Below are 15163 nucleotides of genomic sequence, written 5' to 3'. Positions count from 1 at the left end.
TCTTGATAGCGGAGAGCCACTTGTCCACATTGATTTGTTCCGTGCCTCGTAACGAGGGGCAACGCCAGAGCATATGGTCTAGGCTAGCGCTTGCGTCTTGCTTTTTACAATTCCCTACTTAAAGCTTCTCGATCTTTCTTTTTTCGTTTGCTTTCCTAAAATGTGCTGTTCTTTTTATATGTAATACTTTTCAATTTATTGGTTTATTTATCGCATCTGTGAAGCTCTGATTATTTATCGGCATTCTGGTGCAACACTCCATGCTTTGTTCATTGAGTATATCTGTGACTAGCTTGCTTTTTTGTCTTTATTTTGTTTATGAAACGTTGGTAAGCCACGGAATCGTACTTCTCGCTCTTGTAATCACCTCGCGGCCGTTCAGGAATAATAAGTAAAATGAACTCAAGCACCAAGGGTCAGGTGTGTAGCTCCCGAGTAAATATCAGAAATACCATTAAATTTATTGGTACGACATTTCATTCAGAACAATTAAGATAGGTAACTAATATGTGAAAGCAGCTGAATCACCTAACTAATGTGCGTTAGACTAAAATTTATTAAGGTTAAACCAGTTTATGCAGTCTCCAAACCGCATCTTAAAACCATTGCGGTATCTATTTTGTGGGTTGTTACTGAATGAAAGAGTAGCTTACATTTAAATATTTTTCTGGTGATTGAGAGTAGAAATAAAAATGGCACTACAAAGTCCTTTGCATTTAAGAATATTTTCAGCTAAAGATGTCGGATTGCCTTGGTAGTTGTCTTAGGCAGCAATAAGGAATGTCGACCTCATTTCAATCAGTGCGAAAAAACTTAACTTTTCTCTTAAGGATAGCTTCGTTCGAAATGAAAGAGCGAGCCTTTAGTTTCATTTTGCATTCGGGATGCTAAGGACGTTGGGATGCAAAGAACTTTGCCTAAGAAAGAATGCTGACAGCGTAAGAAGTATCTTATTGCGGCCGTCAACGCTAACCACCTTTGTGCATAGTAGTGAAATCCTCCTTAATCAATTCAAGGTAACACGGCCAGACCTTCTCCAGTGTATGCTGGGAATGGAATTCGACAGAACGCAGATAGACGTGAGCTGATTCCGGTGGACCAAGGAAGAATGGGAACTCCACAAAGGTGCGCCTTCTCGTCACATATCTGAAGCTTGCGGGGTCGCGCATATTATGAGCACTACGTTTCCATAACCGCTTTTATTGCGTGTAAGTATACACTTGAGGCGCCATTGCGGCGTCGCCGTCGTCGCGCTGTCCCGGTGTCCAATCCCGCCATCCGCTCGGGCGCAAAGGGTTAGAGGGTCTCCAGAGACACGCAGTGCGTTTGGCTGTAAACAAAACAAAAAATTGAAGAAGCCAATTGCAGCACTGTCCCGCTCCGCTCTATGGACTTCGACGGAGCCACGCAACGTTCTGTCCTTTCGCTCCTGACACGAGCGCTATGAGCACGCATGCTTTAGCCTTCCTTTTGAGGAGCTGCGCGAAAAGTGGACCGTCATGCACACACTGGTCTGAGCAGAATGCGCAGTAAACGTGTAGGAATGTATATCCAAGTCCGTCTTTCTTTCGGGCACCGATGAACCACGGCGGTTCTCCTTCGGCCTCAACTCGTGCAACGTCGAGATGGGACGCCTTCGATGCCCGTTGGTGGGGTTCCTTTAAGAATGAAGCTATCGGGCAACTATTCTTGTGTATGAAGCTATATATATATATATATATATATATATATATATATATATATATATATATATATATATATATATATATATATATATGATAAAGCTATAGTGTAGACAGGTCTCGCGTAACGTTCTCGCGCCGTATTATTCTGCTGCCTTGACACCGTTGTATTAGTGCCCATGCCACATTAGAAATCACTTGAAAGACCTTTATTTTCTTTGTCAATTTTCAGGAAAAGAGAAAGTTACAATGCCCGATAACGACATTGCTACGAATGCTGCCAACATGCTTCAAGCAGGGTGCGTTTTTCTAATCAATGATTAAGCGGGAGTTTAACAAATGGGCTTTAAAAAGCAGATTCGAGACCGTGGGGATCACGCTGTCGAACTGCCTGTTCTGCATCGCCAAGTTCCAGACTGTCCAGGACAAGATCAGGGCGGAAACTGAGGCCGTTCTCGCGAAGCACGTGAGTCAACCAAGTCTGAGCCTTTTCTTTTTCCAAATAGTGAACTCGAAGAAAAAGCAGCGAGATGAGACACTACAAATGCAAATTGAGATATATATATATATATATATATATAGATATATATATATATATATATATATATATATATATATATATATATATATATATATATATATATATATTTCAATTGTGAGGTGTTAAACCAAGACAAGATTTAGACGCGCTGTAGGGGGTGACTCGGGATTAGTATTCAACCCCCTGCGGCTCTTTAACGTGCCCCTAGATCAACGTACGATCGGCGTTAACTATGTATTTTTCATTTCGACTCCTTCTAAACGAGGCCACCGCGGATGGCATCGAAACCGCAAGGTCGAGTAGCGGTGCTGTGCCGCAGCCACTAAGTTACTGCGACAGGTCGCCAACGAATGTAGGCCATTAAGAATCCTTTCTGTGAACGTCGCAACATTTGTTTAGTGGCAAGAGGTGAATTGGTGTGGCTAGGGGCCTCATACTTATTTTGCAGTACAAATGGTCCGTGACGAATTGGTGAGGTTGCGCTGTAGGTGCAGCTAACACTGTTTGATCGGCTGGTTGTTTGCTACATTTCTGAAACCACTTTTGTCATCACAACATAGGAAGTGTCGCAGCTAAAGTAAGCAAGGCAGGTAAAGAAACCTGGTAGAATATACCACTAAAATATATGATTATATGATGCCGTGTTCGGTCATCAGTCGTCCTCCACCACCAGAATGATCAATGCGCTCAAATTGCCTGGATTATATAGAAAAATATTATTTAAGCGAATTTTATGTCTTTGCTAGGGGCGTGAATTCCTATTGAAGAGCTGCCTTTCCTTTAGTGGCAACATGTAACAGGATAGGTTTCCGCCTTCATGTAGCACCAGATACTACCGGGCCTTGAAACATTGAAATCACAGATTTCCAGTGCACTGTGTCGTGTATAATTATTTTCTTTTACCCGTATTAGTCATGGCGCACGAGATACTTGCAACGCCGATTTGATTAAGCGTCCGTGAGCCATGACACTGGTGGCCCCAAAAGATCTTTTATCGAACTGACCCCGCTCATTGCCTGAGACGGCAACTGCGTGGTCGTTACGTTGTCTGCAGCCATCACGCAGAACAGCAAGCTCGCGATCAGGAGAGGCCAACGGTGCCGCTAATAGCTTACCGCTTCTAGTTGGTAGCTGTGCTTCATTTAACAGGTGATCACTATACTGTTTGTCTTCATGCCATGCCAGGCCGTGCCATCATGACATGGCCGCTTAGTGGCTACGGACATCCTCCTGCGCATCACGAGGTAAAGCGTTCGATTCCATTTTCCGAGGGCATCATACAGACGCTGCCAAAATTCGTAAACGCCCCTGGACCGAGCATCGGGACAGCATTTCAAAGAAAGGGTGTCGCCCAAATAATCCTGAGACATCTACTGTGGTATTGACCACCAGCTCAAACTGATCCAGAGAGCGGCGAAGATGGGAAGAGCCAGTGGAGCCCTGGACAAGGGGCGCCGATCATTCGCCACAAACCTTTCGGGAGCCGTGCAGAAAAACTACGATTATTCTCTCAATAAAGTTTACCTCTGTCTCTCTCTCTGGCACAGATGTGCCACTTCGAGCCGTCGAAAGCATAAAATAATTCACTTTTATTTTTCGTACGTTTAAAAAGATTCGTTCCTACGCATTAATTCTTAAACTTCCCCTTTCATTTAAAGAGCATTCTTTTTTGCAAACACATTTACATTCATTGTATTTATTCAGTGCGTTATTCCTCTTTATTGCCGCCTAGGGGGAGTTCACCTATGACGCCATTTCCGACCTACAGTACACTGCACAGACAATACTGGAAACGTTGAGAATGTACGCTCCAGTGATTGCGTAAGTATGAGTGTCTTTCGCACGACGTTTCAATGAAAAAAAAAACAGCACTATGTTGTATTGATAATTATGTTATCGATATCCCAGATTCCAAACGATTGTCTCCTCAACTAATTCCATGCAAAAGTAGTTTCTTTTCCTACTCTGTGAGGTGTCAGATATCAACGGCGGGACTTAAGCCTTTGGACGCACTGCAGTGGCAGCGCCTACGCTGTTCGGTATATTCAACACGCGGCTGCAGATTCATTTCCCGACAAAACACCAAGAGGCTAGTGACCTTTATTCCCCATAAAGCTTTGAACAACCCATTTCATAATTATCCCAACAGAAACTTCTTGTTCGTCTATATCTCCCGCCTTGGAGGGTATACATTCCTAGAAAAGCAATGACACTTTAATCGAGTTAAAAGATTAGTTTCGTAACTACCATTTATTGCTTATTGAGCCATGGACAACTGAACCTTTGCTCAAGCGTGTCAATAACACTACTCTGTCCTTTGATTGAAGCTTCCCGCGATTGAATGAGAATGCTGCGTAATCAACTACACAGTAGCATAAGGGATCCGCTAGGTTTTGACCTGCTAAGTAGATAACTGCAGGTTATCGTCATTCATCTAGTCATCCGCGACAACGTCTCGCATATCCAAGGTATTGGCTTGACGCATTTGTCCACGTCATTCAATCAACAAAATCAGATATGTCAAACGGAGTGACAAGGCGTGTGCTATGTCATCGAAAACAAACAAATCGGGAATACCGTTGACCGGTTCTCTACAATCTCGCTGACCGCAGGTTTACAACCAGACGTGCGTCTTCTGATTACCGGTACGAAAACGTGCTTCTGCGGGAAGGCGTGAGCGTCATGGCCTGCAGTCACCAGGTTCATCACGACCCGAACTTGTGGGAGCGACCAGGTGAATTCGACCCAGAGAGGTGAGCACACTGCAGACACATGGGCGGTCAAGAGTGCGTTGACAGTTCAGCCAACGATTTTGCGGCGTGACGCGTCAACGAGGTACCAATCTACATTCACGAAATCCTCATTTTTCAATGGGCCCGTCATCGAAATACCTCAATGCAATGTAACGCCTCAGATTAAAGCGCGGCGGTTTGCGAAACCAGCAACCGTGATCACGTATTCTCAGGCTACTTTGTCCAAAACGTCACCCGTACGACCGCCACGACTCCGACTCCAAGTGTGTCGCCTCTGGTACCAACGGCACTATTTGCCCTCACAGTGTGTGCATGGGCAGGCAGGCACACCAGGAACTGCACGCGACCATCGACTAGAGCTCAAACGTTTCTGCTCTGCCAGATAGGTTACCTTTGGCACTGTCCGTCATTCTAATAGGGGAATGGATAAATGTCTATATGCAATAGGCAGTGTCTATTCACCGATGTCCCAGTATTGTTTCTTGTTGTTTGACTTCCACTAAGACAGGAGAGAGGCTGTACTTTTGTGTGCTGTGGTGCATAGGGCATAAGCAATCATTAGGGAAACCTGTAGGATGCCTGTTTTCTTTTTCTACGTTAGCAGTTTATTTAAACAAAGCATGTTCACTTTTAGCGGTGAATTTGCTCACCACCTTGTTGCTGACAGCTAAATTACTAAATGAACAAGCACCTCCACTCTTCCGATTCTCTGGGCCATTTGTAAGCGTGGCTTCGAACTTCTTGAAAATATACAATACAATACATTTTATTACGTCTCTCAAGGTTACATCAGCAATAAAGGAGAGAGGACGCAAGGCAAAAAGCTGAGTTGTTGCAGCTTGAGAGCCACCCTATGCTTTCTGCCGGAGTGTATAGCCCAGCACCGATCAAAAAAACAATGGGAGAGCGCATTCGCAAACACAAAAGAACTACAGCCACAAATTATCTACATCCGGCATTTGCAGGAAGTTACGCCTCTACTATCACTGGACGTCATTTGACAAAACTGCTCCACATATTCTATGCACAGGAAACTCATTTACAATCAACCTCGCTCTCGATATAATGTAAGTAATATATGTATATATATATATATATATATATATATATATATATATATATATATATATATATGTGTGTGTGTTCTCATCGCGAACTATATTGATTGAAGCATGGGAATGAGTTTGACTAATTTGTGCTGCGAAGTCTCTTCAAGTATGCTGTCTTTTTGCTGAATATTGAGAAAATGTGATAAAATTTATGTGACTGTTTATGGCATGTTGTGCGGCAGAAAGGTACATAGCATGACATTTTGTTCCGAGTATTGTAGGATATAATCGAACGAGTCATGTTGAGACTTGATAAAAGGAACTCATTCATAGTGGAAACACAGTTTAACACTTAGAGATTCACGTGAATGGGAAGGAATAACTCTGACATTGTCATGATAATAAACCTTGCAAAGTAGGGACCCGTATGAGGGCATCATGGTACATTGGCTATTAATTGCTTGTTTTTGAGCAATTAGAAGTTTCATTTGGTTCTCCTTGGTTGTTGTCCCCCCGCCCATGAGACAATAAGTTATATGTGGCAATATAAATGCATTGTAAACTAATATTTTTACTTTAGGGGCAAGCGTGTGCCTCTGTCGACATAGGACGCCATTAATCCTGCTTATTCTAGGGCAGATATTCTCAATAAGTTTATCCCAATTAAGAGACGTGGTCAAAACAACACCAAGACATTTCACAACTGGCACGACCTCAGTTTTTTTGTCTGCTAACCAAAGATCGAGATTTGCACGCACCATTCTGTTTTTAGCTCGGAATAATATTGATTTCGTCTTCGTAATGTTTACTTTTAGGAAATTATTAAAGGACCATTGACGCAGGAATTCTAAGAACTGATTGCCGAGTGCTAGTAGGTCAGTTTCTGTATTACTTGAGGCAAGCATTGCGTGGTCGTCTGCATAGGTTATTATGTGTACAGGAAGAGGAGCAGAAAATATATCATTAATGTTGATATTAAATAGTAGCGGCCCCAGAATGCTGCCTTGGGGTGCACCACAGAGGATAGGTTGTCAGTTTGATATAGCGTGATTAAGGGAGACCATTTGTTTATGATATTTCAAATATGATTGAATTAAGGACAAGCTCGTTCCTCTAATGCCATAGTAATTGAGTTTATGTACCAGTAAACCATGATTAAGCAGGTCAAATGCTTTTGAAAACTCAACAAATATTCCTTGTACAAGGAGCTTTTCCTCAAACGCATTTATTATTACCTCTTCTTGCTTAATTAGTGCCATTTCCGTGGACCGGAACCGAATCGACTGCCTGATAAAACTGAATGTTTAACTAGAAAATTATGAATTCTCACGTAAATAATCTTTTCCAGACCTTTGGATAATATCGGAAGAATTGAAATAGGCCTGTAATTAGCCACATCCGAGGTTGCACCACCTTTGTGAATGACAGCCACTTCTGCTACCTGCATTTCGCTTGGAAAGGCGCCAGATGCTAAAGCTAGCAGGTTACAGATATGCATTAGCATTGGGGATAGTATGTTAACTAGAAACTTGAAGGGTTTGACCTGAAAGCCAACTTTATCTTCAGCTGTGCTATTTATTAGATTTCTAAACACAGTCATGATTTCGTCTTCATGTGTAGGATATATGAACAGGGATTCCGGAATACATGGCGTGTTATACGCGTGACACACAGTTGTATCATAGGGACAGCATAATGTTTTGGTTACATTAACAGAGAAATAATTAAATTCATTAGACAGTTCCTCCCCACTTATTGGTATACCATCGGTATACCATCTTTCATTATTGTCGTAATAGTTCTTTTTGAGGAGCGATTTAGTAATTTGTTCAATTGGTCCCACTGGTTGGGAACATTTCTTTTGGATCCCTCGGAAAACGCATCACTAAAATACCTTAACTTGGCAGTTCTTAGTTCTCGATTTAGCTGGTTGCGGTATTTTTTTTATATTTCTGAAGCTTTTATGATTTGCGCAAACATTTTCTCTTTGGTCTTTATTTTGCGCAGCAGGTCTGGCGTATCGAAAGCCTTCTTAGGATTGCGTTTGCGCGGATGGTCTTGCGGAAAGTATTTGTGATAGACAATTTTTATTTTTAACAAAAATGCATTATACGCCTCATTCAAATCTTTTAAAGATAGCACATCGTCCCAACTTGTTTCATATAGCATCAAACGAAAATGGTCAAATGTGGTGATATCAATGCGTCGAAAATTTGGAGAGGGTGGTGTGGGAACTCGATAAGTGCGTTCAGCTGGGACAAAGGCGAAAACAGGAAGATGGTCACTTAAGTCGGAGAGTAGAGTGCCAGCTTTTTTTTCGCATTTTCTGCCGTCGTGATTACAATATCAAAGGAGGAATATGTGGAGCACGTGGTGCGTGTAGGTACTTCGGTAGGATTAAAAAAGTCATATGCATCTAGTAAGCTTATGAATTCTCGTTGTGGTGTTGAATCACATCGCGTATCAATATTCAGATCACCCGATAAATATAATATTTGCTGGTTTGCTGTTACATAACCAAACAGGTTTTCGAGAATGTCTAGTCAGACTCCCAAATTTCCATCAGGATGAAGGTATAGAACGCTGAAAATGTTATTTCTACCTCCTAGTGTCAGTATTTCAATTTCTGGGGTGGAAACTGTGAATACTTTGTTTTCTAGTGCAGCTAGTGTGTTCAATATCGGTAACGACACTCCGCCATCTCGGCGCCCACGTCTATTGAGAAGAAAATGTGTATAGTTACTTAGAACTAAATAGTTTGCGTCATCTTGATACCAGGTCTCGGTAAACATAATTACATCAAAATAAAATTTGAAAACTTCTTAGATCATCTTGGCAACGTCACTGCTATTCGTTATCTTTAGCCACGTGCTGTTTTCAGATTTCCGTGCATAGACTGCCCTCCACGCACCCGGACAAACTTCCAGTTTGACTGCGCTTCCTATTGCTAGCCAGCCCAGTAAGCATATCAAAAGACACGTTCCACTGAAAGAAAAAAAGATGCTTGAGTTTTACTGTGCGACAACCAGTATATGATTACGAGGAATGCCGTAGTGCGGGACTGGGGATAAATTTCCACCACCTGGCGTTCTTTAACGCGCGCCCAATGCACGATACAAGGGCATCTTTGCATCGTCGTTGCATTACCAACGCCGTGCCTTGTGTTTCATTTCTCGCAGGTTCTCTCCCGAACAGAAACTGTCTAGAGACCCACTTGCTTTCCAAGCGTTTGGCGTGGGACCTCGAAACTGTGTCGGCATGAAGTTGGCGCAGCTGGAAATGGCGCTCGTTGTTGCCAAAATCGTGCACCGATTTCGGCTGCATCTTGGTTCGAAACACGTGAATGTAAGGAGCGTTTGAGTACTTCTGTTTCAAAAAGATTGGGCGACATATTTCGCCTTGAAACAATGCGTGTATACACGTGTGTACTTCTCCTTCCATTTTCGTACTGTTTAAACTTGCAATAATAGGCGCTCCTTCTCTATATAAGGTGTAAGTTTTGGGGCTAACATATTGTTTTTAAATCGCCTGTCAAATATAGCACAAGTCTACTCATAGAGCTGGATTACTCACTGAGGCGTACATCAACTGCGCAAGAAATCAGAGTACGTAGACATAGTTAAAGAACCATAAGAGCTCCAGTAACCAACATTTAACCAATAACCTTTGTATATACAAATCGCAATATGCGAATTGAATCAGAAACGACACAACCATGTGGTACTGCTTTTTTTTTTTGCTCTCAGTGGCACTAGTTTTGAAACAATCGCCGTCAAAGTGGCGATAAAAATTCACTGTTATTCCACTTGTTTATTTCACAATACGCTCTTTTATGCATAGACCAATATTTACCGGAATGCCAATGCACATTTTGGGGGCTCATGATTTGAAACTGGTGACATCTTTGGAATCTTTTCGACAGCAGTATATCTTGCGAACACACAGGCTGCAATTCGTAAATTGCGGTATGTGCCGTGAGGCAATAACTTTAGAGTTTAATGAAAAAAAATTACATGTATTCAATCCGAGATCTTTATTCTTCGTGCAAATAACATCCGCCTCTCGTAGCATTTCAAATGAACGTGTAGTACTTGATTTTTCAAAAGTTTGTTAACCCTAAAAACACGGCAACTTTACGCATGTTCCACAATATGGCAACAGCTTTCTGCCTTGCGTGTGCGTAGAAAAGAACAGTTCATTCATCGGTGTGCTTCTAGGCAGGCCACTGATTTCAGATATCAGAGAGTCGTTTCTCGAATCTCCAGAGCTGGTTCGACTTTTCCACTATTTAAAAAAAACATCATGGCGAGCGTGATCGCTCACACCAGAATTTAGTGGAGGACACGCGCTTGAAGACAGCGTGGATATAGTGAGGAAGAGAAGGCCACTGAAAGCGGCCACAGCGCGTGCGCTCCTGCTTCCCTTCCACTTCTTTGGCGGAGTCCGCCATCTTGCGTTGGTCAGAAGAGATGCGTCGGGAAAGCATATTTGCCGAGTTCCTTTTATTATCCACCGATGGCTTGCACTGATGTAATCCTACACGCCATGATGGGAATGCGGCACTGTGAGCAGCTGAGTCCTTTGGCACGTGACGCGGCTCTAACGCTCTTCAGCTGAGCAGGCAGGGAAGGGGCCTCTGCTAGGCTTTCCTTCCTCCATGGCAGCAGGTAACCCGCGGGGCAGTGCAGTTGATAAACCGACGTCATTCCAGGCGGCCCATCGGAGATCTATTAAATGGAGAATTAAACTAGGTTCGTGATGTCACGCGCAAGCTATTTACTGGCGCAGCCCCGATGAAAATACGCGGCACTAGTTCTAATGACTCCAAATGTCCCGTTATAAATCAGTTTATTGCAGTAAACCACTGGAAACAAAAGCAAAAATCACTACGTTGAATTGCAGCCCGAAAATTAGGATTGGCAGTTTTTTCATGTAGACTAGATTTCCTTACAAAACTCACTGGTGCTGGCTCTTAACAAGCATTCTCTCAGCGTTACGCAAGTAGTAGCTGCTTAGCAGAGCGCGGCCACTGAGATCCACTGCACAGCTATGTAATGCAAATCACTAGAGTCCTGTTACTCCTTACTTATCGTAACTAATGCTAAAGACCAGTTATAAGTGAGCCATCTCCATATAATAAGGAATCTGACAAGTGCTTGACAAACCCTACGGTTTGCAAAAGCGTAGATTTCCAAAGGGATAGCTTCTCAGTCAAAGCAGTAACGTTGGCCTTGTCGCCTGGAGCTTGACCTAGTCGGTAAGTGGAAAGGGCCGAGGCGGAAACGTGATGATGTACAAGTAAAAATAATCCTGCGGAAACCAAAATATTGAGTTACCATAGGGTCACTTCCTATTGTCTCAGTCGAAACGGGTCGTGTGTACGAGCCGTGTGCCACAGCCAGGCTTCTCTACCATGCTTCTCTCTGGACACGCTGCGCCGTCTGGCGGTTGGTGCGCGAAGTCCTCCTCTTTTTGCGCGGCCTCTTTGACTGCACTGGTGGCACGCCTGCGCGTACTAACCCTGAGAATTAATCCCTGGCTGAACCCGCGGATTCGTAGTGCAGTGCCATAGCGCCGGCCTGCTGTGGCATGGTTTCTAATCGGCCCAGCACAACTTTAAACAGCTTTTTTTTATTACAGAGAAAGCGGCGTGCAAAGGGGGGGGGGGCAGGCAGGCAGGCAGGCAGACAGACAGACAGACGGACGGACGGACAGAGACAGACGGACAGAGACAGACGGACAGAGACAGACGGACTGACAGACAGACAGACAGAGACAGACAGACAGACAGAGACAGACAGACAGACAGAGACAGACAGACAGACAGAGACAGACAGACAGACAGACAGACAGAGACAGACAGACAGAGACAGACAGACAGACAGATAAATAGATAGATAGACAGATAAATAGATAGATAGATAGATAGATTGATAGATACATACATAGATAGATAGATAGATAGATAGATAGATAGATAGATAGATAGATAGATAGATAGATAGATAGATAGATAGATAGATAGATAGATAGTGAGGAAGGCTAGGGATGCTAATCGCAATATTAAGGTGTTTAATTGCAATCCTAAGTAAAGAGCAAATTGAGCAAGCTGCTCCGAAACGAAACGTGATGGCTGTTTTGCCAGCGAAGTGCGCGCCTCGTCCAGGAGAGAGAACGAATCATGCGCAAGTCCATGCTCTGTCGCCATGCCCGCGCATTTGGCGTTCAATGCCCCAACACAAAGCGCTCGCCAGAGCGAAAAGGGCCCGATTTCGCACTGGGGCACAAACGCAAACACTGACGTGCGGGCACGTTAGTACGTGTTCGCCTCTCAAAACGCGGGGCTTATCGGCGTTTCGAAGTGTCCAACACGCGTTCGTTTCTTAAGCAGTTGGTGTCGATTTTCACTGCGTGTCTCGAACGTTTGCCCAAGCGCCGTAACTTCCCGGAAGACTACCGCGTGGTATGACGGGACCAATTGCAAAAACGCCCGTGTCCCGTGCATTAGAGGCACGCTAAAGATCCTCTGGTGGTCAAAATTAATGCGGAGTCCCCCACTACGACGAGATTTATTCTCATATCACGGTCTTGGCTTCTAAAGCCCCAGATATATATTCAACATCTGCCTATGGAACACTGATTCTAAATGAAGAGGTAAAGCGTTGTTATCTTAAAAAAAATGGACTGGCTGAACTTGAGACCAGGAGAAATAAATAATTGATACCAGTTCTGACAGTGCTAGCTGGGATTATTATTATAAGTAATTATCGCTGTAAACCGAAGGCGCTTGTTCGTTGGCAAGCTTAGGTGATGAGTCAACGACTATGCAATTTTTTGTTCGTCACAGGTGATGCAGTACGAGAGCGCTACACCTGCCGCATTTTTAGCACTGTAAGGCGAATTTTGTGCTCTAATTCGTAAACTTGTTGATTTCTCTTTCTTCATCAGGGTGAACTGAAACGACACACATACTCCATCATTGCATGCCCCGCGGACGGAGTCTGGATCCGTCTTGAAAAGCTCATGCATGGATCATGACAAGACAGATCGACTGCGCAACAACTTTTCAAGCGAGTCCGGACAACCAAGCATCATTTGCCGTCGCGCACGCAGAAGACAAAAGCAAGTGTTCCTAGTGTTCACTGTGCATCACGGAAGAAAAAAAGAATGGAAGAGCATGGAGTGTTATTTCTAATACGAAAGTCCTCTGTCGGTCCTCGGCAAATTGCTGCGGCATTGTGTGTCGCATAATGCGTCGCTATTCAATAAATATTTGTGCATACCACATGCGTAATTTGGTGTTAACATGATACGCTTTATTGTTCCGTCATTGATCTCTGCAACCCTTTCGCCATCTTCCAATCCATGCCAGCGACGTTGCAATAAAGAATGGAATATTTAACTAGTCTGGTAGATAAATTTAACTTGCTCGAGAAATATACTGAGGCAATGTGAAAGACTCCTCTCTTCATTGTATTTTCCTTTGCCGTCTGTGAAGGGTAGCAAGCCGGACCCTCGTAAGGTTGTCCTCCTTCTCTTTCCTCTCTTTGCTTTCTTTCTGGGCGCCGAAACTCCGAAGCTAATGCCACCATTGAGAATGTCACTGCAGATATAAGTCCTCTGCAAACTGTTCCGGCATGTATCTCCCACAGTGTCACTCCGGAATAAATTTTAGTGCAGACCACAGTATAAATTACATAAAAACACGATACGCTTCTCAGTACGCTATTCGATATGTACAAACCTATTTTTTTGTCTTCCATTTCATGCCGGCAACGTGCACTAATGAGTTAAATAATGAGCTACATTGAAATGAAATTTTACTACTTCATTAGATTGCTTTAGGGCAATACGAAATAGACGTATTCCTTTCAGAATCTTCCCTAACCCCCAGTGTAAGGTGAACTAGACTAGACGAGACTAGGTAGACTAGACTCTCATAAGGTTGAGCTCCAGGCCTTCTCTCCTAGCTTTCTTTCTGTTCTGTTGAAGTGACTAGCGCAAGAGTGGACACTATACACTAAAAAGGCGACAAGGAAAAGAGCGAACTTCCACCTGGTGTTTATTACAAAAAAGTATGTTGCTACTCTCGCGCACGCGATCATAATCAGTTACATTCGTGTAGTTCAACATGGTCATCGCAAATAAACAAGAGCGCACCATTGCCGCGCCAAGGCCTAAGGCGGCCTCCCACACACAGACCCCAGGAATGCAAATTCTTTAACAGTCAGTGCAATAAATGATTTGCTGACGCAGTTGCCTTCTCCGATAGCCGCTGCCTCACTGATGAGTCTAGTGTGTTCTTGAGCGTTGCTTGCTATTATTTCTATTATTTCTGTTTTTTTTTTCAAGGAGTGGATGACATTTGCATTGCGAGCAATGCATCCCAAGGAAACCCTCTCTCCTTTTTCGAACTTTCTGATTTTGTTCCTGTAGTCTCGCGTTTAGGCACCTACCCGTTTGTCCCACGTAACATTGCCAGCAAAAAAGAGGTATGCCCTACACTACTCCTCTTGAGCGTTCGACGGAGCCCTTTCTATGCGCAACGTTGCATGTTTTCGGTTGTCCTGTGAAAGGGCTGGTTTTGGCGTGTAACTGAGATAACTTTTGGGGCGCGGAAATGACGACTGAAACTCCCGCCCTTTGGCACATTTTCTTTAGAGTATGCGAGATAGCGTGAATGTATAGGATGACCGCTAGATTTACACCGTCACACTAGGCGCCACTCCCCGTCTGCACCAACAGGCTGGCGCGCCGTCAGGGCCGCCTGAGGTACTACAGCAGGAGCTCCTGGAATAGCGCACTAGTCCTGCGTCTTACGAATCACGACTGTGCCTCGCCTGGTCGTTCGACTACCGCCTCTTCTTCGTGTAGTCTTCTTCAATTTCTTTTATCCTGCCAAGCGCGACAAGCTGCCCCTGAGCCGCCTTCTGCTTCTTCTTTATCATTTTAGACAGAAAATTTAGAACCCACAACAGTTCTCACAAAGTCCACGTTCACACAACTTAAGTCAAACTAACTCCTTGCACTACAGCAGGAAGCTGCAGCGGTGGCGTAGAAGTAGAGCATCCACCTCGCGTACAAGAGAACCGTGGTTCGAATCCCGGTGCCGTGCAGTTTTCCACAGGATTAAAAAAA

General features: G+C 43.8%; 1 protein-coding gene across 3 annotated transcripts in view; it reads left to right on the top strand.

Annotated features, from left to right (window-relative positions):
• LOC142583268 (cytochrome P450 6a8-like) overlaps positions 1-13307 on the top strand; it is a 60211-nt gene extending 46904 nt beyond the window's left edge. The window contains exons 1-7 of one of the 3 annotated variants that reach the window (XM_075693663.1): positions 1013-1125; positions 1915-1981; positions 2040-2148; positions 3956-4044; positions 4836-4976; positions 9205-9370; positions 12974-13307. In XM_075693663.1, coding sequence (XP_075549778.1) covers positions 1932-1981; positions 2040-2148; positions 3956-4044; positions 4836-4976; positions 9205-9370; positions 12974-13063 — 645 coding nt within the window. In that variant the 5' untranslated portion in view covers positions 1013-1125; positions 1915-1931 and the 3' untranslated portion in view covers positions 13064-13307. Of the gene's footprint in view, positions 1-1012; positions 1127-1914; positions 1982-2039; positions 2149-3955; positions 4045-4835; positions 4977-9204; positions 9371-12973 lie in introns of those variants that run through there. The other 2 variants (XM_075693660.1, XM_075693661.1) reach the window with 2 other exon arrangements.
• The last annotated feature ends 1856 nt before the right edge of the window (positions 13308-15163 follow it).

This window comes from Dermacentor variabilis, chromosome 5, assembly GCF_050947875.1.
Source record: "Dermacentor variabilis isolate Ectoservices chromosome 5, ASM5094787v1, whole genome shotgun sequence".
Classification (NCBI taxonomy): Eukaryota; Metazoa; Arthropoda; class Arachnida; order Ixodida; family Ixodidae; genus Dermacentor; species Dermacentor variabilis.
This window is presented reverse-complemented; position numbering and strand designations above follow the sequence as displayed.